The 27,973-nt window shown below is 38.3% G+C and overlaps 1 protein-coding gene across 2 annotated transcripts in view; it reads left to right on the top strand.

Moving 5' to 3' along the window:
• LOC139743031 (soluble guanylate cyclase gcy-31-like) overlaps nucleotides 1-27,973 on the top strand; it is a 204,556-nt gene that overhangs the window by 155,851 nt on the left and 20,732 nt on the right. For both annotated transcript variants that reach the window (XM_071653535.1, XM_071653536.1), the window contains 2 exons: nucleotides 9,195-9,292; nucleotides 16,123-16,324. In XM_071653535.1, coding sequence (XP_071509636.1) covers nucleotides 9,195-9,292; nucleotides 16,123-16,324 — 300 coding nt within the window. The remainder of the gene's footprint in view (nucleotides 1-9,194; nucleotides 9,293-16,122; nucleotides 16,325-27,973) is intronic.

Here is a 27,973-nt window from a genome sequence, read left to right on the forward strand (position 1 = left end):
CCCTCGGCGATACGTCAACAGACCAACCGCATTCGTTACAGTGGCACATGCAATTAATCCAGCGATTTGTCCTGCGTACAATGCACTTGATAAATCGGCGCGCACACACGTAACGATGATTGAGCGGAGTAGACGTGTTTTCTAGCGGCGTCACGGCGAGACACATACACGATCTGTCACATCGTCTGCTAGTGACATGTACATTGTTTTCGCTTGTACACAAAATGCTCGCTGCCGGAAGAGTCCTTTCACTTTACATTTCATACGATTTATTCTTGTCTGAAGAATACAGCGCTATAATTGTTTTAGTTGTACTGGAATACTTTCTGGAAAGCTTTCAGAGAAATGCTATAGGCCTATATACTGATATATATACACAAATATAAACATTTAGCGTGTGTGTGTGTGTGTGTGTGTGTGTGTGTGTGTGTCTGTGTGTGTCTGTGTGTGTCTGTGTTTTGTTTCATCTTCGTCTCCAGAATGATACATTGTAAATGCTTGTTTGGGCTGTCCGTTCTATTCCCACTCCCCTCCCATTATTTCCCCCTCTGAGATTCGCGACTAAGTGCATTTTGAAAATTCAATTTTGTTCCCTGTACATTGCGTGTTCTCGTTTTAACGCTGACTGACACAAGCACGACTCTTTGATAAATGAAAGCAAAAGCCTCATTTGTCACTCTATGTCTATATAGCATTCCGCTGCAATATCCAGAGAGCTTCCAACGCCAAAATCTAATTTGCGTTTGTCGGCCATAAATTTCAAGGTCTCACCACTTCGTGGAAATGATTACAAGTTGGATACATGATGATGTGCAGACTTGCACTCTAGAAACTGATCATAATCAATTATACAAGAGTGAGAAAGAAAGAAAGTAAGAAAGAAGCAATTGATAGATGGATAGCTCGCTAGCTAAATGGATAGATAGATGGAGGGGGGAGGGACAAATTCAGCCACACTTAAAGAAAAAATCTCCTACATTGAACATTGTTTAATATTAATCCTGGACTGCATACATAGAAAATAAATAATCCCACGAGCTGTTTCCCACTTTAGAATTTTTTCTTTGTATATTCATCATCTAAACATTCCTACTTCACCAACAAAACAATACAATGTTTTGTTATTATTATTATTATTATTGTTATTATTATTATTATTATTATTATTATTATTATCATTATTATTATTATTATTATTATCATTATTATTATTATCATTATTATTATTATTATTATTGTCATCATCATCGTTATCATTATTTCATTGCACTTTTTAATTCATATAGGGTGGATTGAAGTATGAAAGGTATGATCAGGCATAAACTTTACGACAAAATCAACAACAAAACAAAAACACACAGACAGACACACGAAAACGACCAGGAAAAGCCGCGCCAGCGTGCCTAGCAACCAATTCTAACAAGTACCTGTGAATTTCGCAGTATTCAGACTTTTCAACATTGAATGTTGAATAGGCTCAAGCTGGAAGAGACAGACTAGCCCATCTTCCTAAAGTGTCTCAAAATTAATTCCGCGAAGTATGCAAGGCTCTTCCCTATATTTTAATCATTACCAACTGAATTGCCAATTAAGTTGGCTACCAGGGTTGTTTTCACGTTTGTGTGTTCCTTTTGCAATCCTGAAAATTAGATTCCTTTCACAAACTGCTGGGTATATTGTAGAATGATAAAACTGGAAACTTCTGTATAGGGGTAGGGCGGGGAGTCACAATACTTTAAATTTCCAGTGAATTTATTTGAACCACGACACAATTCTAACCGTTTTTCTTGGTACAAATGGGGGCTTCTTCTCGCATGACATGGGTTCAGTTTTCAGTTCAATTAAAAAAAAAACTTTCGTGACGTTTGCAAAAGGAATCTAGAACCCTAAAAGCTTTGATTTCTTTCATCTTACAAGTCTGTACGACCGTGGGTTGTTGGTGTTTTTTTTGGGGGGAGGGGCATGCATTAAACATTTGCTTCGTTTTGTTTTTATGACGTGAGTCAAGGTCATGCGATTCTGTCGTGTATCTCGGGATTACCACTAGACTCATACCAGGTGGAAGTCAAAACTAAAAAATCAAAACCACTGAAGCATTTCAAGGGATTCGATGTTCTTCGTCTTGTTCTGCCAGAAAATCCGGACCAAGTTGTCTTTTTTTCATGTGATGTTTAGTATCTAGTTGATAGAACTTCGAAATTCATAATACAAGGATTTCAAGTAATCTTCTGTAAAACATTCACGTGCAGGCGATATTTCGTGACAGTATGTTTAAATGATGCATATAACTTACTCCTTTTTTCTCCATGTCATCGTAGAAACCCTAATGTGCAGTCTTGTCTAAACTCCAAAGACGTGAAACAGTGATGAATAATGGACATATACCTTGTGCTTCCGAGGATAATTAACTTTGTTGATGCTAGTAGCACAGAGCGTCTTCACATGTGTTGTAAGAACGTGCTACCATATATCAACCGCCCGTTGACTATGACATTAGAACGGCGCACTGAGCAATGCTGAATGTTGCATTTTGGGTTGTTTCGTTAATCCGAAAAAGAACTATTGTTTGCTTGTACGAAAATAAGAAAAGTGCGTACTAACGAACCTTCTTTCGTTTTCGGATAGATGAACATTCGGAAAAGCAAACCTCATTTCATTTTCGGATTAACGTTCCTTCGGAATAACGACCTTTATTTCATTTTAGGATTTACGAAGCTTCGGCATAACAAACCTTATTTCAATTTCGGATTAACGAACCTTTGGAAAAACGAATCTTCGGAATAATGTCGCTGTAACCGCATTTGTGAATATACCACGTTACTTGTCACTTAGTCAAACATCTAGCTTATTTCTGCATTAAGTTCATTTTTGTTTAGCATTGTTTCACGGACCTATCATTAGGAACACATTACCCTTTTGTTATCAAGGAGGGTAGTCTTTAAATACCTTCGTCGTATAGATACCGTATTACTCAGTATTGAAAGTGTTATTAAATGCTCACTTATGTGTGTGATGGTGAGTGTGTGTATCCTTTTCATTTTAACATTTATATTACTTTACTTGTTAATAGTACCATTCTTAGAGATGCACTACCTTCGTGACCTTGTTATTGATACGCTACGCTTTCAAATAGCAGGTGTGTTTCATACCAATCCATGTTGTATGTATTTGACTATGTGTCCGCACGAAGTTCTATTATGTGGTTACGAACAATAATATTCACCGTTTCATTAAAAAGTGTGAAAGTGCACAATCTCGCAACTTTTAGACATGTGCCGCGTTTGTTTGTACTAATTCACTCCATTTCGTACAGTAGATGTAAACACGGAGTGGTATTGCGCTTTAAATTGAACTCTGCCGGCACCAAATACCCGGGAGAAAAAAAAAAATAGAAGTGAAAAATGGCATTTCTATTGACTCGACTCATGCATATCAGAAACCGGAGAATCTCATCAAAGTATCAAGCTCCCCCGGTCGCAGGGGAATATATTACCATGGGTCCAAAGTCATGCTCATAACGGGCATTCATGGGGAACGAACTGGCGTGAAGAATTTTGGATGTGCCCCAGTAGACGCTGTTATCACCAGGCGCATCCCGATGGTCCCATACATGACTTTCGATGCGTGGCTCCATAATTCCCTTCAAAGGAGTCATCACATCCCTGTGTTTATTGGGCGTGAGCATGTAATTTGTCTTTCCCCCGGGAGGGCTGTGTTTACGCGCAACATTTATGTCAAAACAATGTCATACCCCACTGGCAACAGACGTGATTAACTTCTCTGGTATCTACACTGATCATTGTAATTATGGCGACGTTCCTTGAGCGCCGGATATTTTGCGTCCATTGCGATACACAGTGGATTTACTCTCAGGGTCGGGGATGGTATTTATCCCCGTGTCTCTTGACCGAAGTTTCTCAGTTTCACACGTTTTTATTCTAATCCCAACACATCACTATTTGATCATTTAAGAACATATTTTGATTCACTTCTATTTTATTCCTTCAAAGGTAGCATTTTTTGTCCCAGCAAAGGATAGGCCTTTATACTGGAAATCACTCCCCTCCCCCTCCCCCATCCCGTTGCGCATGACCCGGTGTCTGTCTTAACCAATGAGTGAGGATCTATGGCTTCCCATTATGCGTTCTAATACTAAGCAAGGGGTCATGTTACCTATACGTTTACCCAAAGATAAATTGAAAACAACGATGCGTGTAACTGTGCTCTGGCAGTCGGATGGAAGCGCTGTGGTATAGTACACAAGGGTCTCGTAAAACATGAGGTTCTAAGTTCAAATCCCCTACTCGGTGCTCGGTCTTTAGACGATAATGGACAAGGATGAAATGATTAAAGACAACGAAAAAAATACTGCTAGAGTTCCTCTGCCCAGGTTTAAAGACGCGTAGCCCTACTCGGCCATCTTATTATGGAATAAGGCCGTTTGAAAGAGCAGTGCACTGTACTATACCACTATGTGAGAGGCTACTTACTATAGTAAATATGACATCTTAGCTCTCCCTCTTCTTATATCACTTTTTTTTTGTATATCTACTTTTTTATCACTTGTATCATTATTACCGTTACCATTAGTATTCTCTGCTTGAAAGAACACAGTGTCTCACAGTGTGAAACTTGCCACAGTGTGAAACACAGTGTAAAGCACAGTGTGAAATCTCTTCACGCTATTAAATTCGAGCGTTTTAACAATGTGAACATACCTGAATCATCAAATCACAGTGTGAAACAGAACATTACTATGTGAACACTCTGTGAAAAATCACACCACAGTGTGAAATCATTTTCACACCGTTGAATTCGAGCGTTTTCACACAGTCGACTTTATGAACACACTGTGAACACACTGTGGGACACTGTGATCTTTCCAGTAGGGTTATCATCACTATGAATATGATGGACATTGCAAGCAGCTCCTATGCTTTATGATTAATTTGGCAGCGATGATGGAAATTATTCCCAATCCATTCTTACGAGTTGAACTGCATGCATTTTCATTATTACTTTTCTACCTTCTGAGGGTCCCCTCCCTCTTGTGAATGTTTCGACATTCCAATGGCAGTTGCATCTGTCCAAAGAGTCCATTCAACTCAGTTGTCCTTTAACAAACAGTTGTCCGCCGTCCAAAATGTTTTGATTCTCGTTCGCATCCTGAACAGCTTGTGACGAAAAAGAGAGAGAAAAAAGAAGAGTTATATAGATGATATCTGCGAAATCATTCGAAATTATAAAATGATGAAGAACATCGGTATACATAAGCGACTGTATTTTCATATGCCTATATGAGATGTATGCGTCGTTAAGTAAAACCTTGAAACACAGCTGCCAGAGCGCCGCTTTGCTCTTTGCGCCCTCTAACATCTTTAGTTGAAAGCGCATGAGCAGAAAAAGGTCGTTTTGTTGTCCCATAGAGGTGGAAAGAGCGGTCGCCTTCTTGTTTGTACAATTGGACATCGCGGTGTTTAAATTCACTGAGATAAACGTCAGTGATATGTAATGACTATTCATGTTATCCTTAAAAATGGTGCTTGATAGCACATCCACCTGACAGCAAGCCTGGTCTTTGGCAATATAATATAGAAAAGGTTGTTAATGCATTCAATACAAAACAATGAAATGGATGCCTGCTGAAGTGCCAATTGACAAACCATTCTGATAACTTAGTCTATGCACAAGTTCATGATTGTTTCGTCAGGCAAGCTCATGCAATATCCGGCTTTAAAAAAAGAAGAAAACAACGAGTGGCGTGCCTAACCAACTGAGAAAAAGAAAGACCATTAATCTACCTATATGCACATGAGCTAACTGTGAACTGGCTTAAGACTGCTAACAAATTATTGCTGATGAATGTGCGTGTGTCTGTCTGAGCGTGCATGTGTGTGGGTACATGTCCATCGTCCATAGTGATGTAATATCGTTATGATTTATGCAATTGTTTATCCAGTGTGATGCTCATTTTCACATATGTAATAGTATTTGCTTCAGTCCAACGAGAAAGTATACCTGTGGGAAATAGCGATCAACATTCTATGTCTGAAAGATGACGACTTCACTGAGGGGTTGGTAGACTGCATGGAAATGTTCACAATGACTTCTGACTGCGACTATTTACCCGTTCTCTGCAGGATTATAAGATCCACGAAGATTTTTTTTTTAACAGTACCTTGCTAGCAGGCTCCTGAAATCAAAGCGGTTTAGGGCCTATAGCACGGCTTTCCAAACGTACATTGTAGTTAAACGCGTGAAAAATGCGATTAGATATGTTGTCATGATAATGGCGTTAAAAGGTTCATTGGCATTTCATCACAATAACGATTTTTACAGTTGTCTTGTTTTTATTAATTTTCCAGAGTACATTCTACAGAGTAAGTGCTTTTCTTCCGGAGCTTCTTCCCCCTCCCCCATCATTACACAGAGTTCACTGGCAGGATCCCATCTTTAACGTCATAAAAACACCTCATTCCAGGATGGGATCAGAACTCGTGTCCTCTTGGGCAGGATCCCAGAGTCTTAACTGCTACACCAAAGTGCGCATACATTATTCACTAGCTTGATTACGCGTCGTGAGGGAGATCAGTCTATGTATCTTGCAATTTTATTGTCGAAGTAATTTTCTATTTTTGTCTGAAGCCCAGAGCCACATGACTTTGGATCGGTTGCACGTCACAATTTCGACACTCACGAGTCATACAGCCCACGAGTCATACAGCCCACGAGTCATAGAGCCCACGAGTCATACAATCCATGAGTTATACAGCCAATGAGCCCCACACTGGGCAAATGATGTCCAACTCGTGGGTCGTATGACTCGTGGGTGTTGGTCTCGTGGGATGACCCCCTTTAGTTGATATTCGTGATGATAGTTTACTTAATCCCTATTCTTCCCTCGTCTGTAGTTTCCATTTGGAAATGATTTTACCAAGCCAGGCAGATAAGAAGCTATTGCTTGTTAGGCATGAATACCCATTTCAGGAGTTTGATTTAACAAACTCGATATTATCATTGTTATTTTGGCCGGACATTCTGCCCAGTCTTGTGTTAATAGCAGGGCGCCACTGAAACAGTGATACCGAACTGATTTCTAATTTGCGTATATATGACTGTGACAGATTGCTGCTATTCCGTGAAAGTGAAACGTTCTCACTATGTAGATGATTTTTTTTTCACTTTTGTCCGATTTCAAAGAAACTCTAACTGCTCAGCTGATCATCAGACATTACCATGTTTCTTAGGGTCAGCTTCCCTTTAAAGAGCGATGTCCTCATAATCGCCGAAAGACAGGTGCCGAGAGAGTAATTAGGACGCCATTGATTGGGCGCCTCCTACGGACAAGACGGAGAGAATGCGACGTACGCGAGCCATCCCAATACGAGTAACGCCAAATTGCATTCCGTGACGCAGCTGCCGCCAGTGGAAAGGGCTATGACAGCTAGGTAGGCCATCGCAGATGTCAGGGAGATGAATATCGTGTTCATTTGTGGGTTTTTTTTTCACTTCTTTCCTTTCTAGGAAAGATGAAGTTATGTCCGTTCTTTGTAACCTGTACCAGCCAGCTCACATTCTTATAAAGTTTTCTTCATTGAAAATTTGTTTCAATGTCATATTCTCCTGTGACGATTACGTGCTGCAAATCTAGCAATGTCTAGACCCTTTAAAAAGTTATTATCTTTTTTTAATCGTCAAGAGACTCCAAGCCGAGCAGAGTATTCTGCAAAACAGCAAATTTATAGCTTTTTAACAGATCATCAGATTCAAGAGCTGAAAGTTACTTTGTTCGCTGTTGTTTTTTCCTCACATAGACGTCTGTGAAACGTTTCTCCTTTGATTCGTTTCACTTGCTGTGGAACGCAGTCATTATCCTTTCAGCTATGTGATTGCGGTACATGAGGTAGGGTTTGAGGCGCGCGGGGCCATAGTTATTCCTGAACTAGCCATATAAATGAGTTCTTGGCAATCAAACGCTAAGACAGTAGTGGTATGTATAATCTTGTCATTTTAAGAGGGGAATGATATAGGGGAATGACAGTTACATTAGGAAAGAAAAGGTATGTTGTGCATCAACTGTGTGGTTTTGGTTACACAAACGTGATCCGCCCCTTAGCGCCGTCTTGATCCGGCCGCTCAGGTAATTTCGCGCTCATACATTTTAATGCCTTCAATGATACGGGACGTTTGTCTGGCTATCGCACCAGGCTTTCGAAATACATCTATCAAAGACAGATCGAAAAAAAAAAATCGCCGTAATCCGAACAAATTCTCTCTGATTTAAGTATGGAGTAAATTCTGAGAATTTAGCTCTTTCCCATACTCATTTTATACGAATCATCGCGGGTTCAAAGACAGCCGTTTAAAATCCCGATGATCTTCGCCAGTATGAATGGGCTGTGATGATTACGGCTCATGTTGTGATGGTGGGAACATGAGGAGAATGGCAACGAGTGATATGTTTATATGCCTGGAACATACATGTCAATGGTCGCTCCCGTGACGTTACCTTGGCAACGCGCTCATCTTTGCTGCACTCTTACTCAGTACTTGAAAAGTGTTCCTCCTCAGGGGAGTTCTCGGCCTCCTTCTTCACTTCCGGTTGTGCGATTGATCTATACCCAAGACTTTTTGTTTGTTTGTTTTAAAGGATGTTTTAAAGGGGAGATCGATCTACTCAAGGCTTAAAGGGGAGATCGATCTACCAAGGCTTAAAGGGAAAATCCACCCCATACTGATGTTTTTAGTTGTAGAAATAGTAACATGAAATGCAGCGAACGGCGAGAGTTTTATTAAGACTCAAATCTGGAAAAACAACAACAACAAGCAGACAGAACGTTTCATCATTGCGTTGCATGCATTTTATGTCAATAAATCTACCTGTTGATAAATCAGGGATGATTTGCAAACTTTGATTGTCAGATACATGTATATATTACATCCCTCGAATCAAGATCATGCAGGTGTTAACATATAGCGTTGGTGATACATCAACTCTCTTGCTCTTGGAGATTACTGATGAGATCATAATTATGCATTTGATGCTTTTGATATTATGCAAAATTTGTAGGATGAAAACGAAAGTAATTATCATTTATTGTATTCTGCCTCATAATTTGCTGCCATTGCTGTGGACAGTAATATTCTAATTTGGTCATCACTTTTGTTTGTTTGTTTGTTTGTTTTTTCTTCAGGAAGAGGACTGAATGCTATACTACCTACCTTAGAAGGCACGTTACTACACGATGCGTTTGAGATGAAGCGACCAAACCTGCCTTTAACGTGGGAATCCGTGAGTATACCCCTTAATTGAAATCGGGGACCACTAAATTACGTCAAAAGATTTTTACCGTCTCTCTTACACTGCCCGGGTTTCTTTGATCTTATTAATGGCTCTTTAGCAACTTGCGACGACGTGAAATGACTATCATTACTGAGCATTAGCGTAATCAACCTCATCGAACGATGAAAAAAGGGAACAACATTATTCATTTGTACTCATGATGCTAAAGCAATATTTTTTTTTCTAAATGTCATCATAATTTTTTTAAAGCAAACAAACAGTGAAGTATCTGACTTACAGCGTAGACTAAGAAGAAAATAGGGAAAAATATACCCAAGGGACACAAAGAAGTTGTCGTTATAGACAGGTGGGCGCTATGTCGTGTATGTAGACACGTTTATAGGATGGTATACGACAGGTGGCCGCCCAGGCTGGTTTGACTTTCAGATTGACAAAATCCCTTTTTCGTTCAAGGACACGCCAGAGTCGTTGTTGTTTTTTTATTTTTACACCGTATTATCAGATCTTAAATGTGATATAAAATGAGTGATGTACATAATATCCCCCTCCCCTTTACACACACGTACACACACGCTTTGACACACACATACACACACAGAGAGATAGGTAGCCGGAGAGAGAGAGGAAGAAAGAAAAATACTGTAATGTATTTTTCTCTTTTTTTAATGTCTATGTTCTTATCTCTCACTCCATCTCTCCCTCTATCTCTCCCCTTGTCTCTCTCTCCACGTCTCGTATCTCATAACTTCTGTTACTTCTAGGTTCAGTCGAAGTTTTCCTCTCTTCTCTTCCCCTCTTCCCGATCTTCTCCATTTCTCCTTCCACATCTTCGTAACAAAAAGCAGGAAAATGAAGTGTTGGATAATGGACATAGTGGGGTGGGTTATCGCATTATGATAATTACTTTCCTGGCTACAGCAGGCCAATGACCGAAAAATCATCAAGAAGGAATTTGCTCCTGATGAAATGATGATAAAAGTGCATATTTAATCAATATATTAAATGAGGAACGCGTTAGGCTATAAACGTGTACTGTAATATTTAAAATACCTAATGTCTGGTTACTAAAGGAAGGTTATAGATGGAGAGCGGACGATGGGGGAGAAGACGTGTACTGTTTAGGCACCACAATTGGCATCATCAGGGATTTGTGCTATAACGCAAAATGAACATAAGAATATACTTCTTCTTTTTTTGTGAAGGGATCGAGAGAGAAGAAGAGGGGGAGAGGGAACCATAGAAATTGTTGGCGTATTAAGGTCATTAGAAAAATATTGACAACTTCAATGTGAGTGAGGAGATATTAGTCCTACATGAAAATTGTTTGAGGGATAAATCGAGTATTTCCACGTGTTGTTTTGGGGGCAAATTCATCATATTGCAGTACTATGGACTTTCACAGATTATGTTGTTTGTTCTTTGATTGAGATGACACATCCGTAGCCCGTTAAAGCCTTTAAAGATAACAGGTATAAGAGGGTTACAGCTCGTTATTCCGAAGGTTCGTTATTCCGAAGGCTCTTCAGTCCGAAGATTCGTTATTCCGAAAGTTCGTTATTCTGAATTTCATTTTCGGATTAACAAATCTTCGGAATAACAAACCTTCGGAATAACGCCACAAATGTTCGGCTTAACGAACCTCTAGGTATAGGGAATTTGTGTGTTTCGGATTAACGAACCCTCGGAATAACGAACCTTCGGAATAGCGAACCTTCGGAATAACGAACAGCACTCAATCAGAGAACAGGGCCAACCTTTGGAGAACAACCTTTCTCAGCTGTTGCACCACGCCTGTGCATTCTGATTCAAATTCATGATCATATTTGGTTACTGAGGATCTGTGGATTCTTGTATATAAAATCTCGTCTGATGTCAGTCCTTCTCCGAAGGCATTCATCACGTACAGCTCAACACAATTCCTGTTCTTTCTTCTCTTTTCTTTTTTTTATATTCGAAAAGCACATTGGATTTTCATTTTTCATCTAGAGATGGATGGCGCGGTATAAAATCTTTCATGTCATCCGTATCGTTATTGTGATCTGGTTTGGCAAAATTGGAATTTGATTCAATCCGAATTCTTGCTGTCGTCTCCTTTGCCATTTAATACCACGCCAGCCTTCCTCACACGAACTCAAATATTATTGCGTTCGTGGTAGTCACGGTACGGTGGCTGGAGACTAAACGAAAGATGCCTCAATTTCTCCGAAAACGGGAAACACAAATAATACCAAGTCATAGGCATATCGTAAACATATCACCCCTTCAATCTCTCCATAACATCTCCCCACTTTTCAGCCCCACCCATCCCGAATCTTTTTGGCATCATTTGTATTGCTTTATTTGTGTCATCACCTTCACCCTTATACCACCATCACACTCGCTCTAAATCGGGCGAGAACGGGGTAACATCTTCGTGTTGGTGATGATCATCCGAGGTGAACTCACGAACCCCGGGCATAAAGACATCACCCGTCTAGAGGTGAAATCCATTGTCTTATATGAAGCCCAATAACTGCTCTCCGCCATCCGCCCGAAAATACGTCTTGTTGTGCACGTAAACCCCCTATCCATCACCCCTCCCCCGTACCATGTACTTGTCATAAATCGCAAATTAACGACCGTAAATCCCGTTTACACCCTCGCGGCATTTCCGAAAACCATAATGTCATCTCACGGGCCTGGTTGCCAAATTAAGAATCGATGTTTGCATTAAACTTGACAGGACTTATCGAGGGGAATGACACGCGGATACAATGCTTTTTTTTTTCTCTCTCTCAAAGGATAATTTTGGGGGACTACTAGTAATCCAACCTTTGTTCACCCAGCTAAAGTTAAATTTAGAAAAGGACAATATCATAATCTTGGAAACTTTTAAACTACATGAATCTCCTTTATCAGATCGCTAATATTGACAGAGAACCTGTGATTAATGAAGCGGTCAAATTTGCACATTAACCCAACAATTTCAGGGAGAATTTGGCTGTAGATTTTACCAATTCGTCATCATCAAATGGACATCTCTGCATATCTTTATATCATAATAAAAAGATTATATTATTCGGAATGAGCTGAATTCATGAAATATACCCAATGTCAGAAAGAAATTGGCAAACATTTTTGCCAATTTCAAAGAGAAAAGGGGACATTAAACTTTGAGAATGTGTTGTAAATTGTGTAAATCATAATTATTGTGAACAACAAACGAATAGCAATAGTCATGATTTCCCCATCGTAAAGGGTCAAACTGCACTAGAAGGGTGCAATCAATATTTGTCGGATCTTTCTCGATCCCCCTTCCTCTTGTTGTTTTCAGTGGAGGTTATTGTTGCACTTTCTGTTCAATTGCCTTATGCAGGATAATTTCACGATTCGTAAGGACGATACCTTTGAATGAACATTGAACAATCATAATCATGATTTCGGATAAGACGGGATGAGGAATTGTTCAGATATTGTGTATAATACCATATCAGCAGGCAATTCGTCTAATCTAAAAGACTTATAAAGGGCCGAAAGTCTGTTGTCAAACTTTGAACCATGTTAGTGAAAGAATATGAATTAATGAAGTGTGGAAATGTAGGCCTACTTGTTAGACCTGAATATCTTATTTCGAAAGTAGAGACATGATAAGAGGAACAGTGATTCTGTGCTCGTGGTTTATGCTGAAAAATCTTTATTTTAAGAGTCGGGGAGCCAGGGGGCTGATGTTTTAGAAATTTGCTATATGCAGAACGCTGTAAACGTATATCAAGCACGCGATGTGTAAAAAGACAAATCAAGTCAATACGGGCCAAATTTTCGAAAATGTTTTCCTTATGAAATAAACGGCACGGAATCTCGATCCTCATACGCCACCTAAACTCATTATCGAAGACGCTCAATAAAAGAACCATAGTCATCACATTTATTTTGCTCAACTTTATACCCCTATGAAGAAAAATAACAGCCAAGAATAAAAACCAACATCAAAAAGCCGAGCATGGCTACAGCTAGGGTAGTATTGATGAGTCAAGGCTGCATTAACTCCACATTAATTCATTTCATAATACACGAACGAGAGTTATAACAAAATAAAGGAGTACGTGCGGCTAGCGCATTGACAGTTCGTGCCGACAATACCCTTATTACCAGGTGAAATGTCTGTATTCCTTAAAATGATTTTTTTTTTCTAACAGATACTTAGCGGCGTTCGTCTTTTTATGGGGAGGGGAGGGGGTTGTCAAGTTTTTGAATGATAGCATTCTATCAGTATTTTACCCAACTTCTCCCTTAAACATTGAGATAATATTCTAAGGAATATATTTTGCAAACGACTTGTATTCTGAAAGCGGACCTGCCACCCATGAGTATCAGAACAAAAGAGGGAGAGAGAGAGAGAGAGAGAGAGAGAGAGAGAGAGATGGAGAGAAAGGAGAAATATAGTTATAATTCTTGTACTCTTTCTTTTCTCTTCTTCCCTCTTCTTTTCCTTTTTTCCCCTTTCTTTTCCCTTTCTTTTTTTTCTTCATGATGATCACCAGAATCATCATCATCATCTTCTTGTTCTTCTTCTCCACATTCATTGTCTTCTTTTTTTTCCTGTTTCTCTTTCTTCTCTTCTTTTTCCTCGTAGCCCCCCCCCCCCTCCCCCTCCCCCCCCCCCCCCCCCCCACGCAGATTGCCCTTCAAGAGGAAAGAATAGTTTTTCCACTTTTATTAATATCAGTAAGTTGTTTTTTTTTTCATATTGACCCAAGTACCTCGTGGGTATGCACCATGCATTTATAAAACAAAGTTGAATTTCATTAGTAACATGAATCTAATGGAACGGATGTATGGAATACTAAATGTAATTGAAGGGAGAAACAAGTAAAGTTATCGAGTTACGTATAAAGTAAGTATTGGGGCGCGTAGGCGCGTTTGTGTGTGTGTGGTGTCTGAGTACCACTATGACGACAAATTACGTCATTCGATGACCGAAAAGTTGAAAAGAGAAAATTGCAAGGATTGTATTCAACAAGATTTGAGAGGACACAGTCATTCACGTATGAAGAAAGAAGAGGGATAACCCTATTTTTAGTCTCTCATATACTAAGGCGCAACATCAACGAATATGAATAGTTTGATCGCAAGACGGATTCAGCGCCATCTTTAAAGGGGATGGCTAGTAACCGATCAGTGAGAATCAATGGGAATACTGGGGGATGATTGTTCCAATCCTTGTAGGATTCATTCAAGAGTACATTATTTATATCTATTGTTGTGTGAAATATTTGCTTCAGAACGGTCTCATATTCAAGTAATGTGCAGTTCAATGCCCTGTCACTGTACAGGCATGCGAACCTGGAAGCATTAAACTGCACATTACTTGAAAAGGAGACCATTCTGAAGCAAATAATTTTCACACAACAATAGATATATAATGTACTCTTAAATGAATCCCACAAGAATTGGAACAATCATCCCCCAGCATTTCCACTGATTCCCACTGATCAGTTACTAGCCATCCCCTTTAAACATTTTAAAGATAGAGCAAATTCATAACCTATGTTTTAAGCATTTCTAGGCTTGGGGCCACACATCATTGGGAAATTATTGAGAAATATTATATCTTTAGTGTTTATGTCATGTTATACCTCATTTTGAAGAGGATAGATCGAAAATTGTAACCATAAAATTCTTCTCGATGAATTTCAAATATTATTTCCATATTCTATGCCAAACACAAATCTTATTGAAAAATACCATAATTTGGATTGTTGTAACAAAAATATGAAATTATACAAGACATTCCAAACTTTCCTGGATGTTTTCCAAATTTCCTAACTAAATTTGTACATTGGTATCTTAAGACACTAATACAAAAATTTCAGGTATTTATCTCTTTTCACTGCTGAGATATTTGCATAATGGTGAGTCGTGTCATCTATGTCCATGTATGTATAGTCCCGTATGATGGTTTTTATGTGGCACTGGGTGCAAAAACGGATATTTTGACATCATTTTCGACTGTATAATGTCACTTTTATGAGCAAACTTATTTTTCTACTTTGATTTGATAAGACTAAATGCGTTTGAGTGAAATAAAATGGTTTTTCACTGAAATACCTGTTCTCAATAACAAAAAGACACAAAATGTAGCTTATAGGGCCACTGACGTGACCTTCAGTCATTGTCAGTAGTTTACGGTGATACCTCACTTGCTGCATAACAAGAAACATTCTTAAAGTTACGAATGAAATATCCATTTTTTCTTATTTTCCTATTTTTTTAAGCAGAAAATTGACAAGAGTGGACATAAGTCGCTTTGCGATATTCATCATATAGACACTTTTTGTTTAGTGTTGTTTTCTTTTCATTTGATTTCATTTTGTATTTGTATTTGTTTTGTTTTTGTTACCTATTATACATGGATTAATTTCGGATAATATTTAGTAGGCCTACATAATACCTCTCAAGTGACCCAAATATTGTAGGCTTCGCTTTTCAGTGGGCGACTTTTTTCCCTTCCAATATTTATTTTTTGTCAATCTTCCAAAGTGTTCATTGCTATTCTTGATTATTCAACGAAATTATATGTATAGTTAGATATACTTTATTATACTTTTATTATTCATTTACTACAAAATGATAAAATCATAGTTGTGTAATATATAAGATTATGTTATAGTTTGTTATGTTTTTTGTGGACGAGTGGAAATAACTGGTAAGTTGAACAATCAAAAAATCGTAGTCTCTCCTGTGATCTTCCTCTTCATCTTTATCATTTTTTCCTTTACGTCCTACATGCAGTCATGATAAATTGCCAATCCATTATGTGTTTGTTGCTGTCCATGCAGATAACGAGTCATGAAAACAACGTCTTCGAGCTGGCTTCGAAGACCATGATCAGTCGGGACACGATAGCGCTCAACTGTCCCTATGGCGTCAACCAGCCGCAGGTCGCGGCCGAAGACGATGACCAGACGGGTAGCACAGCGCCCCCACCGGGCTGTCCCGTGAGCCAACTGGTGGATGATGACGGCGATAGCAGCGAAGGAGGTAAAGCCAATGAAATACCTTCGTCTAAAGCTTTTTTTTTCTAATATCGTCTTTTGTTTTGATAGACAAGGAGATATAATGACGATATATTATTCACTGTGATAAAATGCAAGCTCATGCACCATCTTTTAAAGATTACTGATATGCAGAAGACTGACGCAAGTCATATCATTCAAATTGTGCAGAAATGCAAAAACGAGTCACGTACTATTACATTTAAGTAGATAACATCCGTCCCCGGTAAAATATCCTACTGAGATCTGTTTTTATTCATTTATCAATCGACGAAACCTGCTTGTGTACAAATGTCTTTTGAAAACATGACATTCTGATTCATTAATGAAATAACTATTGACGTTTGATCCAGTCCGAATAAGGCTGCATAGTTATACTAGTGAATATACTTTTAGTAATATTATGGGTTAGTATCGCGCGTTTTGTGCAAATCCTCGAGTTCTACTGCATTGAACCAGCCATGTATTTTCTAGTCACTATTTTGAATAATAAAAATATGAAAATAGACGTCACGTCCATATCATATATCCTTCAAGATGAATAAGCGTCTGTAAATTATGTTCTCACACATGAGTTAGACTGCTCGTTGGACATTACTGCCTACTTTGGTGGGTGTTGGTACTACGTCACACTAACTTTGCTTGGTAAAATATTATGGCAGGTATCATATAGGCAATTCGCTTACCGTAGTACACATGGACGTTGTGCATTCACGTTGGCCTCAAAGCTCGTTAAATTTTGCTCCCATCACTAATCACTTAAAAACAAAATTTGATTGACGTCAATTTACAAAATGTAAGAACACATACTATATGACGTAGGTACTTGCATGTGGTTTTCTTTGAAAATAGTTATTCCTGTATCATGACATGATTGCACGATGGCCGTTAATTATAATTTAATTGGCTACTTTGTTTCGCCCAATGAAACGCTGCTACTTGTCCTAGTGTTCGTCCAATACATGCACGTCTTCCCTAAAGCGAAGCAAACATGATGTTTTCCTCGATCGCACCCAAAATTTTGCTTTACTAAAACTGCCCACAGCAGCAAAGTGTGAAACCCGTTGCTCACGCAAAACCGGGGGTGCCACGTATTATAGTAATTCATTGTTATCTGCAATACCTCGGATTAGATGGGGTAGGACTACACTTGTTTGGGAGATGGGTGGTTCACCCGCCCGGCAGATTCTCATCTTAATAGGAGTACATTAAAGGGATGTGTAGTATAAATATCAAAGGCGGATTATTTCTAATTGTAATTGTTCAACTTATCGAAAGTGGCGCGCAAATTATAGAGACTACATTGCTCAATCGATTGTTAGCAAATCTCTAACTGCATCATGCCATGTTGCCAATTTTAGTAGGGAATCTAACAAGAGATTGAAGCATATAGCAGAGCGTTTGTAAAATAAGAGAAACATAACTGATAAAAATCTTTCCTAGCTAGCACTCTCAATTCAATCTGTGTAAAACTTGTCGCATTAAAACAAAAAAAAAACTTTTTGTTGTTCATCGTGTATGAGGGTACTGACAATGTAATTTTCTTTTATTCCTTTTATTTGACACATGCCACCCGATAGAAAGTGACAATATTCTTTATTTGTTTTGTTTTTACTGCTGTAATGACCACGGTTGCTTTTGGGTCCATTTAATTGGTTTTACCAGCCAAGAAAGGGATTCGTGGAAATAATAAACTTGCCGTCCGATAGATAATGTGCCCAAGTTTAGCAAGGTTAATTTTATTAATGTACAAAACTTTCTTTACGTCATATCGTCAACTATAGTTCATCGTATTCTGTCCTGCTCAAGGAATTCTTTTCAACAGTGCTGGTATTATTTGCTAAGTTTTCGATCGGTATCATCAACAGGACTAGTAATCAATTCGTATCCCAAAAAGCGAAGTAAAAATCTAAAGGTATTGCAATACATACACTATACTCCTTCTAATAGTCATTTATACGACACTAAATTGCGGTCGAATTAACATTTTGCGAGTCTACCTAATCAATAGTCAAGCTGCTAAACAACTTTCGCGACCGTTTATTTAGGCGGTATGTAGAGAAAAACTTCACTCATATGATCGAGATGATTAGAAATAGAACAAGCAAAACTGGTAAATAGAATAAAAGCTTGAGACAATCCGAAACCGAGCTTACCAAGAAGTTAGTATGTCAGTCACAGACACGATTTTGTTACGAAGATGAGGTGATTATGTTATCTTCCTATAAGTTCTTAATAGCCTTGCCAGCTAAATCTCACTAAATCTTCCCTTTTTAGATGAATTTAAACAGATTTCACCATTTTAGTTATTTACGCCTAGAAAATGTTTTAGTACATGCAGGCCCTAATCATTTCCATGTATTAACCGGTTAAAAGCTGTGGGGATTTGGCATCATTTTACCTCATCTCATTAGCATAATGTGACCGATACTGATATTCATTTTATGAAATCTCATCAGGCTTTAAAATGCCTACATTTTTCTTTTCTGTACTTTTTTTTTGGATTAAATTAATATAACTCATATTCCTCTCTTTTTTTTTTTTTACTTAGAGTGGCTTTTCCCTTTAATATGATATCTACGCGTGTTCTCTTTATGTTAAGCACGTTATGACATAAAACAGTCGCTCAGGGTGCCGTTGAGGAATGCGTGGAGGCGGCCGCGAAGACAAAATCAATCTTCCATCCGTGGTATTCGTCGGTAGATTATTCTGCTGGGTCGTCCGACTTTTTTTTTTTCGTCATTGTCCATGCCACTTGACGTGGCTTCTCAATCATGACTCGTGTCGATAATAGATACGCCAGAAAGTATGCGACGCACCCTAATTGGGACCGAACTAGTCGTAGTTTACATACAGTTGCACCGTTAGGGCGTAAATGATAGCAGCGAAGTCGCCCTGTGACCAAATTGAGCTGACAAGATGATATCTTGATGATATTATCATCAAGAAATCGAATCGTGGCAACAACGTAAATACGGCTTAAAGGATCGCTCTTGTAATCATCCTAACGTTCTGTAGAAATTATCGTTGTCTGGCTCAGTGACATCACGTATTGTCACTCATGGTGCATACAAATTTATTCTACACCAAACGCGTTACCACGCAGAACATACGCGGGCTTATTAAAACCAACATATTTTACGTGCACGCAGGCCTGCTGCATGTCCACAGATTCATTCTGTACGCACATCATGGTCAGGGCCATGGCCGTGGCATTCATTTCGAGCCAAATAGAAGCCAGTTTTCATATTCAGACCACGCAGAGTGGATATTTTCATATTCAGGTAGTGTGCAGTGTTTTCACCTTCCATCATACTATGTCAGGTGATATCATTTCAGTGCAACACCAATAAATCAGGCCTCATATCACAGGTCACGTGACAATTTTATCAGCAAGTTCCATTAGTTAGATTATGTAGTGCATGTGCATTATCCATGTCAATATGAGATACAAGAACTTCAAATAGAGCAAAGAAAAGACATAAACAAAGAAACCATAGTTATAAAGCCGCTTCTGCGTGATTGATCTCAGAGTGATGTATTATTGGTCCTACCGTAGAGGGAGCACATTTAAAAAAAAAAAATGTGTGTCCAGCTTTAGATTACTTCAGTTTTTAAGCTCTCGTCATTCTATTGATCGATTGTCACACCTTGAGATGGCAGGTACATCCAGCGAAAAGATCGATCATGTAGCAAACAACAACAGCAACCTTGCAAGAACCATATTAGGGATATGGCAGGAGCGCCATAGTGATAATAACCATGTTTGCATCGTTTCGTCCATCAATAACATAGATGTTGATTTTAGCGCGCACAATAATTATATTCTCACCTATGACATCAATTTCACTAAAATTCATGCAACAAGTTTTGATTGAGTTAATGTGAGATTATGTAATCACTGAATCTCAAACGCTGTATTTTCATCGTATTGGATCGTCGTCATTTTAGGTGCTCTTGTGTCTCTACTTTTTTTTTCCTTTTTTTGGGGGGGGGGGCGAGAAACAGTATGTCATTTGTACTTTCTCAAAGTGTTATACAATAATTCATAACATGTTACTTGATCAGATGCATATCTTGTGCACTTTAACATTCTGATTAAAATCGTTTTTGTAACTCGTTTACACACGATGTCAACCCATGTCTTCCGTTTTATCAATTTTGTGGATCTGCCAATCCATTTGTCTATTCAGTACGTTCAAACTTATTAGATCAGGCACCTCCCCGCATACTAACGTCCCAAGTGTCAACATCTTAACACGGTAGCTAACACTGACGTCATGTTTTCATCCTGTTTCTTTTGCTAATCGTTTCTTTCTTTATGTATTAATTTCATCCTTGGTTCCCTAAACAAGGACCCCGTTATGCCAACGCCAATGGTCTAGTTCTTCCTAGACTTCGACACGAAGATAACACAGGCACGTTTGAAAAAAAAAAGCAAGCAAACAAACGAGCAAACGAACAAGCAAACAAACAAACAAACAGAAGCACCATTTCAGCTTTCCTTGTGCCGCAGATTCCAACTGCCGACACTCTCCCAGTCCCGCTTTCAAAGTGCGATTCCAAACCACGCTCAATGTGGATAAAAAAAAAAGATCGAGTGAAATCAGAAAAACAGAATTACAGAGGTGTCATCAAAACTGGACCTAGAATAAGAAACAGGAGGAATGTTGAAGTTACACGTGGTTTATGAAACAGTGGTATATCTGTTGTATAAGTAGAACCTACGTAATACACGTCATAGAGGAGGGGATGACGTCATGGCTGCACATTTACTACATACAAGACTTCACCACCTTTTTGTTTGTTTGTTTCTTATCTAAATCTAAAATAGAACTTGATTCGTTAATGGTGAATCAAAGTTTTTGTTGCTTACAATAACCCAAACATTTAACAATAACCTAGCAATGATGACTTTAAGGGGGAGAGATTTGTAATTGGTAATTTATCGACGCAAAACCTGGTTAGATGATATTCTATTTTATTTCATTTTATTTCATTTTATGTTATGTTATGTTATGTTATGTTATGTTATGTTATGTTATGTTATGTTATGTTATTCTATTCTATTCTATTCTATTCTATTCTATTCTATTCTATTCTATTCTATTCTATTCTATTCTATTCTATTCTATTCTATTCTATTCTATTCTATTCTACTCTACTCTACTCTACTCTACTCTACTCTACTCTATTTTGTTTTATTTTATTGTACTCTATTCTATTCTATTCTATTCACAAACCAATGGCAGATTTGTGATTTGATGATATCATTCTTTTATTTGTTTTGCACGTCAGACTTTTAAAATCCATACTTTTCTTATCTCAAGTCCGAGTTTGATAAATCTTTTACTGTTAAAACCTTTTGTCTGATCTCGCTCTTTATATGAGGATCAACTTCAAAATGTGGCGTGGAATCGCACTTTAAATTCAAAATACACAAAGTTGCTATACGTGACCCGCTAAGTTTTGTGTCGAGGTGCCAGAAATGTTTGGTTAAGGCAACGAGAGAAAAACAAACAAGAAAGGATAGGTGCTACGTGATGTATGGGAATATAAAATATCTGGAGAGGTCTCTAAAATCTTGAGTTCCGTCTATTTCTATTATAAATTCAGTTTTAGTTTGTCTTCCTTTTCCTTTCTTTCTATGATACGTTGGTACTTGTGTTGAGTCAAATGATACTATGATTACGACCTCTCGAGTTCTTTTCTTTTACTGTCTGATTTGGAACTTTTAAACTTTCATTTTCCTTCATTCGGTGATGTTCGAAACCTTCAAATCTTAAAGAAATGTCAGACTACCAAGTATTTTTCCCATCATTTAGATGGAATCGCGAAATGCACCTGCATATCTAAAGTCAGATGTAGGGCAGGAGGGTCACGAACCAGCTTCAAATGAAATTAAACGGGAAGCCCGTTTTGTCGCGATGTATGATTTCGGCTGGTGTACGGAGAATAAAGTAATAAAATCTTTAATTCCCTTGTAGCTTTGACCGACATTTCTCACCTTCATCCAAGCCCTCATCTCCCCTATTCGTCTCGCTAAAACAATTTTGAACACGTCCACCAAGTAAACCACCTGTCCGCACTTGGAGTTGTTCTAATGTTCAACATCACCATTCTTTCCCCCCACCTACGATTTATTTTTCAGCTTCCAAAAGTGAGCATCGCCATAGCTGCAAGCCCCTCCCCCTTGCATTCCCTTTATACTTATCCCCTTACTCCCCCTTTCCCCAATTGACAGAATCGCTGAGTCTCTCCCTGTTCAATCTTACGTGGATTGATGTTAACACCGAGCTATTTTACCCCAAAGTTCCTTTTCTTTTGTTTGAATACGATCGGAGTAACAGCATGTCAGCTAAGATGAGTCATGTTGTGGGCATTGTACACTCTACACCGTATTTTCCTCTTCTACTTAAATTCTAAAAAATAGCCAAACTGCTAAAAATTGAGAGAAACGTAGCCTTTTTCTTTTCATGATTTATTATCATTGTGGAATAAGCGACAGTACACATTTCTAAACTTTAAAATCATTTTTTTTTCAGCTTGTGTGGGTATTACTAATGCGAGTCATATTTCTGTGACTTTCATTGATTTTAAGCTATCATTGATTTCTTATGATGATCATGTGAGACATCGATGTTCTGTATTTTGTACTTTTATTTTGACCGGATATTGGTTGATCAGTATGTTGTCAATGCCATCGTGTGCACCTTGATATGACTGTTATATCATTTGAGCGATAGTCGAACCATCAGCGCAGTATTACCCACCACTTTGTTCAAAGTCATCGATTTGATCAGATGTTGTTGTTTTTATTTTTACTAAAAACCTCTTTTCAGTTCATTCCTATACCCTCCCAGCCCTCTTCGCCCGTTTTAGATACGTTATCATATGTTTGTGCTGTAATCGTGCATATGTATAATATTGTCAAATAGTCTCAACTCATAATGTATATATATATTTTTTGCAATTATTATGATATTCCCGCTGAATTTCCCCTCAACCCTCGTTGTCAAAACATATGGTATGGATGAAAATGTTCAAGTACTCCTCCTCCACTCTTCGTCCTTTTAAAAATAAACACCACACAACAACAACCGTCATCCCTTGCACAGAAATTACCCCTACATTATGCAACGGTCAAGTTTTTCATCTGCATGACATGTTTTCTTTTTCACATTACTTTATAGGGGGTATCTGCTCGCTGTCGAATGCAATGGGACTAGTCGTCCATAGCTTCTTTTTTTTTTTTTGGGGGGGGGGAGGGGTGGTGGATTTTATCCAAGAGTTCTTAATATGCTGATAGAGGGCAACATGAGCAGAATACATGCTTGTTCAATGTGAAGACGTTATAATCATTTCGGATGTGTAAACGTAGAGGGCGTATTGGAGGTACTGTAGCACCAACAAGGAGTTATACCTCTCACACCTGAGCGATGCTGGCCCACTATATCCCTCGGTTCTTCCCTCTGTCTTCCCCAAAGATACAAAAACACACTAGCTCTATTTGATAAGGGTGAAGTTCTTGACAAAAGTGCACTTCATTTCCTGGTGTGAGACTTTAAAGGCATTATCTACCATTTGCAGATGAAATAAAAACCTAGTGTTAGTGTTTCAAAATAGTTCTAAAATGTGAGTTCAGAAAAGAAACAATCAATGTACAAAAATTTCATCAGTATAATCGACATTAAGTATTGTTAATGATACAAAATGTGAACAATAGTTATGATGAAATAGTTTCTAGAATAAACCGTCTACAGTTATCTTATGGAGAAAAATAGTGATATCTTCCTATATCTCCATCTTTCCTGCCCCATACGTTTTATCATGATTGTGTTCAAAGAGGTAATGCTATGTAGCTGGAGTATTGTTCTCATACTCTTCGGCCAGCTCCTAATATCTTCTCCTCTGCGTTGTGATAAATGACATGATTAATTTTCCACCATCTTTCAACCCGTGCCCCCATCCCCACTTCTGTTTGTAAAGTGCGTGTATCTCGCACTCAGCAGCCAGCTCACCCGTGGTTGCTAAAGCCGACGCAAAATAAAAATGGTCCTACGGGGAATCAAAAAGGTATAACACCTTCATGATATTTGATTATTCTTTAATCATTATTATCTTAGCACGGAGCGCTCTCAAGAAAGCAGGCTGGCATTGTTGTTTTTCATTTTTCTATATTTGGCTGTTGGGTTATGTTTCGCTATCTTTAACACTCTTTTTTTTTAAGTCTAATATATTCATTGTTGTTGAATTTTTTTCTTGCCTAGAGAATATAAGAGTGGTAAATGTGGAAGTAGTCAGTTAGGGGGCATGTTCGTTACGGACAGACTCGTTTGGAAATAACGTCTTTTGAAGTGCAGTACCTAGATATATTTACTGTCGGCATAACAGCAACGAACGAAAGTTATTGTTGTATAACACAGATGCGTAGTGTTCTGAGCTTAGTCGACTGGGTGTCGCGTGTAGAAATCTGATCGGAATCGCACTGCAGTAACACAGAACCACTCCTGTCTGCATGAATGATTTTTTTCCCGTTTCGATGTTTGTTCACGTCGCCGAATGCTCTGCGATCCGATTTCGATTCCACCTGAATTCTAACGCAAGCTCTTCCAGGGCAACACTGGCTTTACAGCTCTTCCACTTCCCTTGTCTTCCACCGTTTGTCACCCCGTCATCATGACAGAAGAGACTCGCGAATTGTTGGTCAGCTTTCTTCTTCTTCTCCTTCTTCTCCTTCGTCTTTGACTAGACTCGTTCTCCAATCAGACTGACACACTTTGACGACATAATGGACTTCCAATGGTGACGTCATTTGGAGAATCAAGCGCATGCGTGCAATTTCACGTTCCCTGTCCACTTTTTCGACTTCTATCATGACTAGACGGTAGGCTCTGTTCAAAATCTTGCGAAGTTCGAATTCTTTGCGAGCTATGACTTGTCTGCCTTTCTGTTCTCTCGTCAAACTGCTGCTGATTGAGTGAAATGTAGTGTTTTCGAACTGAATTAGCAAGATAATAAAAAGAACTAACCTCTTCGCATCACCGACGTTCTCATGGTTGAAAAGGCTACAATCAACGAACAATACACGCATGCGCAAAGCTTTAGACACGACGCATCACATGGAAACGTGATCAATAGCGCCCGCCTTGCAACGCAGGTCGAATCGAATTCGAGTCGCAGAGTATGGGCCAGTGTGTCTGTTCATTATATATTATATACACACTATTTGGTTGTTTATTTTTTATTGTTTTGGTATTTTGTGACAAGCACACACTGCACTTGCACATTTGTATTCCCTGTGAGGGTCACCCCTTCGTTGACCTTTCATAGATTGACCTTTCCCCTTACCCTGTACGCACCCTTACCGCCTCTGCCTTGCGTGCACGGTATTGAAGCTTATGGTTATATATATTTTTTTTTGTTAAGATCAACTCAATGAATGAGAACAAAAATAAAAATTTACATGGATTTTATGAAGTGTTGAAATTGTGACTTTCCTTAATATCCTTGAGATGTACTCAGTATGTGCCTATCTCTCCTTGATTACATCACAACATTTTTTATTTTTCTGATCGAGTGTGCACATGAATGCTTTAAAAGTAATGTAGCTCTGGAAAATATGAAGTGAAATAAATCTTACGTAGTCCATGATGGAGTCTGTTTCTGTGAACAGAAGGGATATATTAATCGATTAAGAAACAAGAATTAAATCATTGCATCTGGACTTGCTGTTTAGTTCTGTGAACAGAAGGTATATATTAATCGATTAAGAAACAAGAATTAAATCATTGCGTCTGGACTTACTGTTTAGTTCTGTGAACATATATTAATCGATTAAGAAACAAGAATTAAATCATTGCATCTGGACTTACTGTTCAGTTCTGAGAACGGTTTTAGGTACGATCCTGGACGCTTCATCAGGTCATCAGCTGAATTGTTTCTTAATTGAATGTTAACTGGATAAATAAGAAACTACATCAATCTGTCATCGTTTGTTGTTATTTCTTTTTGTTATTACGCGAAATGAGGAAACCTTTAATAATGTCAACTTTACGTGACCGAGTTGTGGAACTTTCACGGATGTGTCAGAACGTAGCACCCTCTAACATTGCCCACGGGGGTCATGGTGGATTAGTCACAAAACCTGTCGGGATTTTGGATCTGCTTTGGGGGAGGATTTTAAAGAGTTCTTTTTTTTTTAAATTCCCATTACAAAGGCAAGTCCCTTGTTTAGGAACGAGAGCTGCATAAATAATGTTACAATCACAGGGGAAACACTTTTAAAGTCTGAAATCATAGCTCTCCAGAGTTTTGTTTAAATTTTAAGTGTCATGTTGCTTATTCAGTGTCCGTTTTTCTTTATTCTCTTAACCCGTGACACCTCTCCTATTTGTCGAGAGGTTATCTTACCAACGTATCATTTCCATATATTTATATTATGTATTACATTGAAAATTATGGTTTTATTATCATAGCTAATATACAGTAGTGATAACGACTATTCGTCCTAGTACGTCGAATCTAAAAGAAATGAGAAATCATAATTTTTATGATACGGTAAATCAAGAATTAATTTCGAGTTTATTACCTTCGAGAGCTTGCTGTACATGTGCTTACATTGTCTGAACTACTATGAAATCCAGTTAAGATGGATGTGTGTGTGGTTCCCATAACGCTGGAAATCTTATTAATGATCGAAATGCAGTTTGACGACCAATTTGACAAGCTATACTGTACAATTTGTATATGTGCTGATAATCTAAGAATACATTGCAAGGTGAAAACATGTTACTGGTGGAAAGATGAGCAAAATTTAATGTTTTGCGTTTATAATCTTCATATTTATTCAGCAATAGTATTCTCAGTATGAGTTTAGCTCAATCGGATCCAATATTTCCGAACTATGAATGTATTTTATAAGCAGAGGCAGTTGTTATACGAAGAAGGGAATAATGTACTGTATGTTTTCCGCGCAAAGAAGCTGGAACATTTGATGCTGGGTTTTCATTAACTCATGATTGCAGCAAAATCAGCAATGAATCACCTTTGCACGTATGACGCCTTAAAAACATACTCTGGTGTTTCGATAGCGATTATGACACTTATTCATATGTCATATGTTATGTTTCCTATTTTCCGTGGTGTGGCAGTATATCAACTGTTTTTGTAACCGTTAACTATGTGACTTTTTAAAGTGAAACATTAGGGCAAGGATTGATCGAATCTCTGAAGATTTTTGATAGTCCATGTTCACTACTTTGTAGCCATCAAATGATTTAATTGTTCTGTTTGCTCCGCATACCAGAAATTGTGATTTTCAAGGCCGTTTTAGTTTTTTTTTCCTTTTTGCTGCTTTCTGCTTTCTTGTTTTTTCACTTCTGCTTTTACCTCTTTTGTTGGCATGAACCATTGTAAAAAGAGAGTCATTGTAATGATTGTTTTCACTTTTACGTTATAAGCGTCATCATCAGTTTTTATCTTCAGTTTTCTGATAAGATTTGTCATCATCATCATCATCATCATCATCATTATCATCATCATCGCCAATATGGGGGAAACCCGCACACAGACAGTGCCTTTATTGTTTCATCATCTTTCTTTTTATGAATTATATTGTCACCAGATGAAGTTG

The sequence above is a fragment of the Diadema antillarum genome, unplaced genomic scaffold, assembly GCF_040938485.1.
Source record: "Diadema antillarum isolate AM-2024a unplaced genomic scaffold, OU_Dant_1.0 seq00001042_RagTag, whole genome shotgun sequence".
Lineage (NCBI taxonomy): Eukaryota > Metazoa > Echinodermata > Echinoidea > Diadematoida > Diadematidae > Diadema > Diadema antillarum.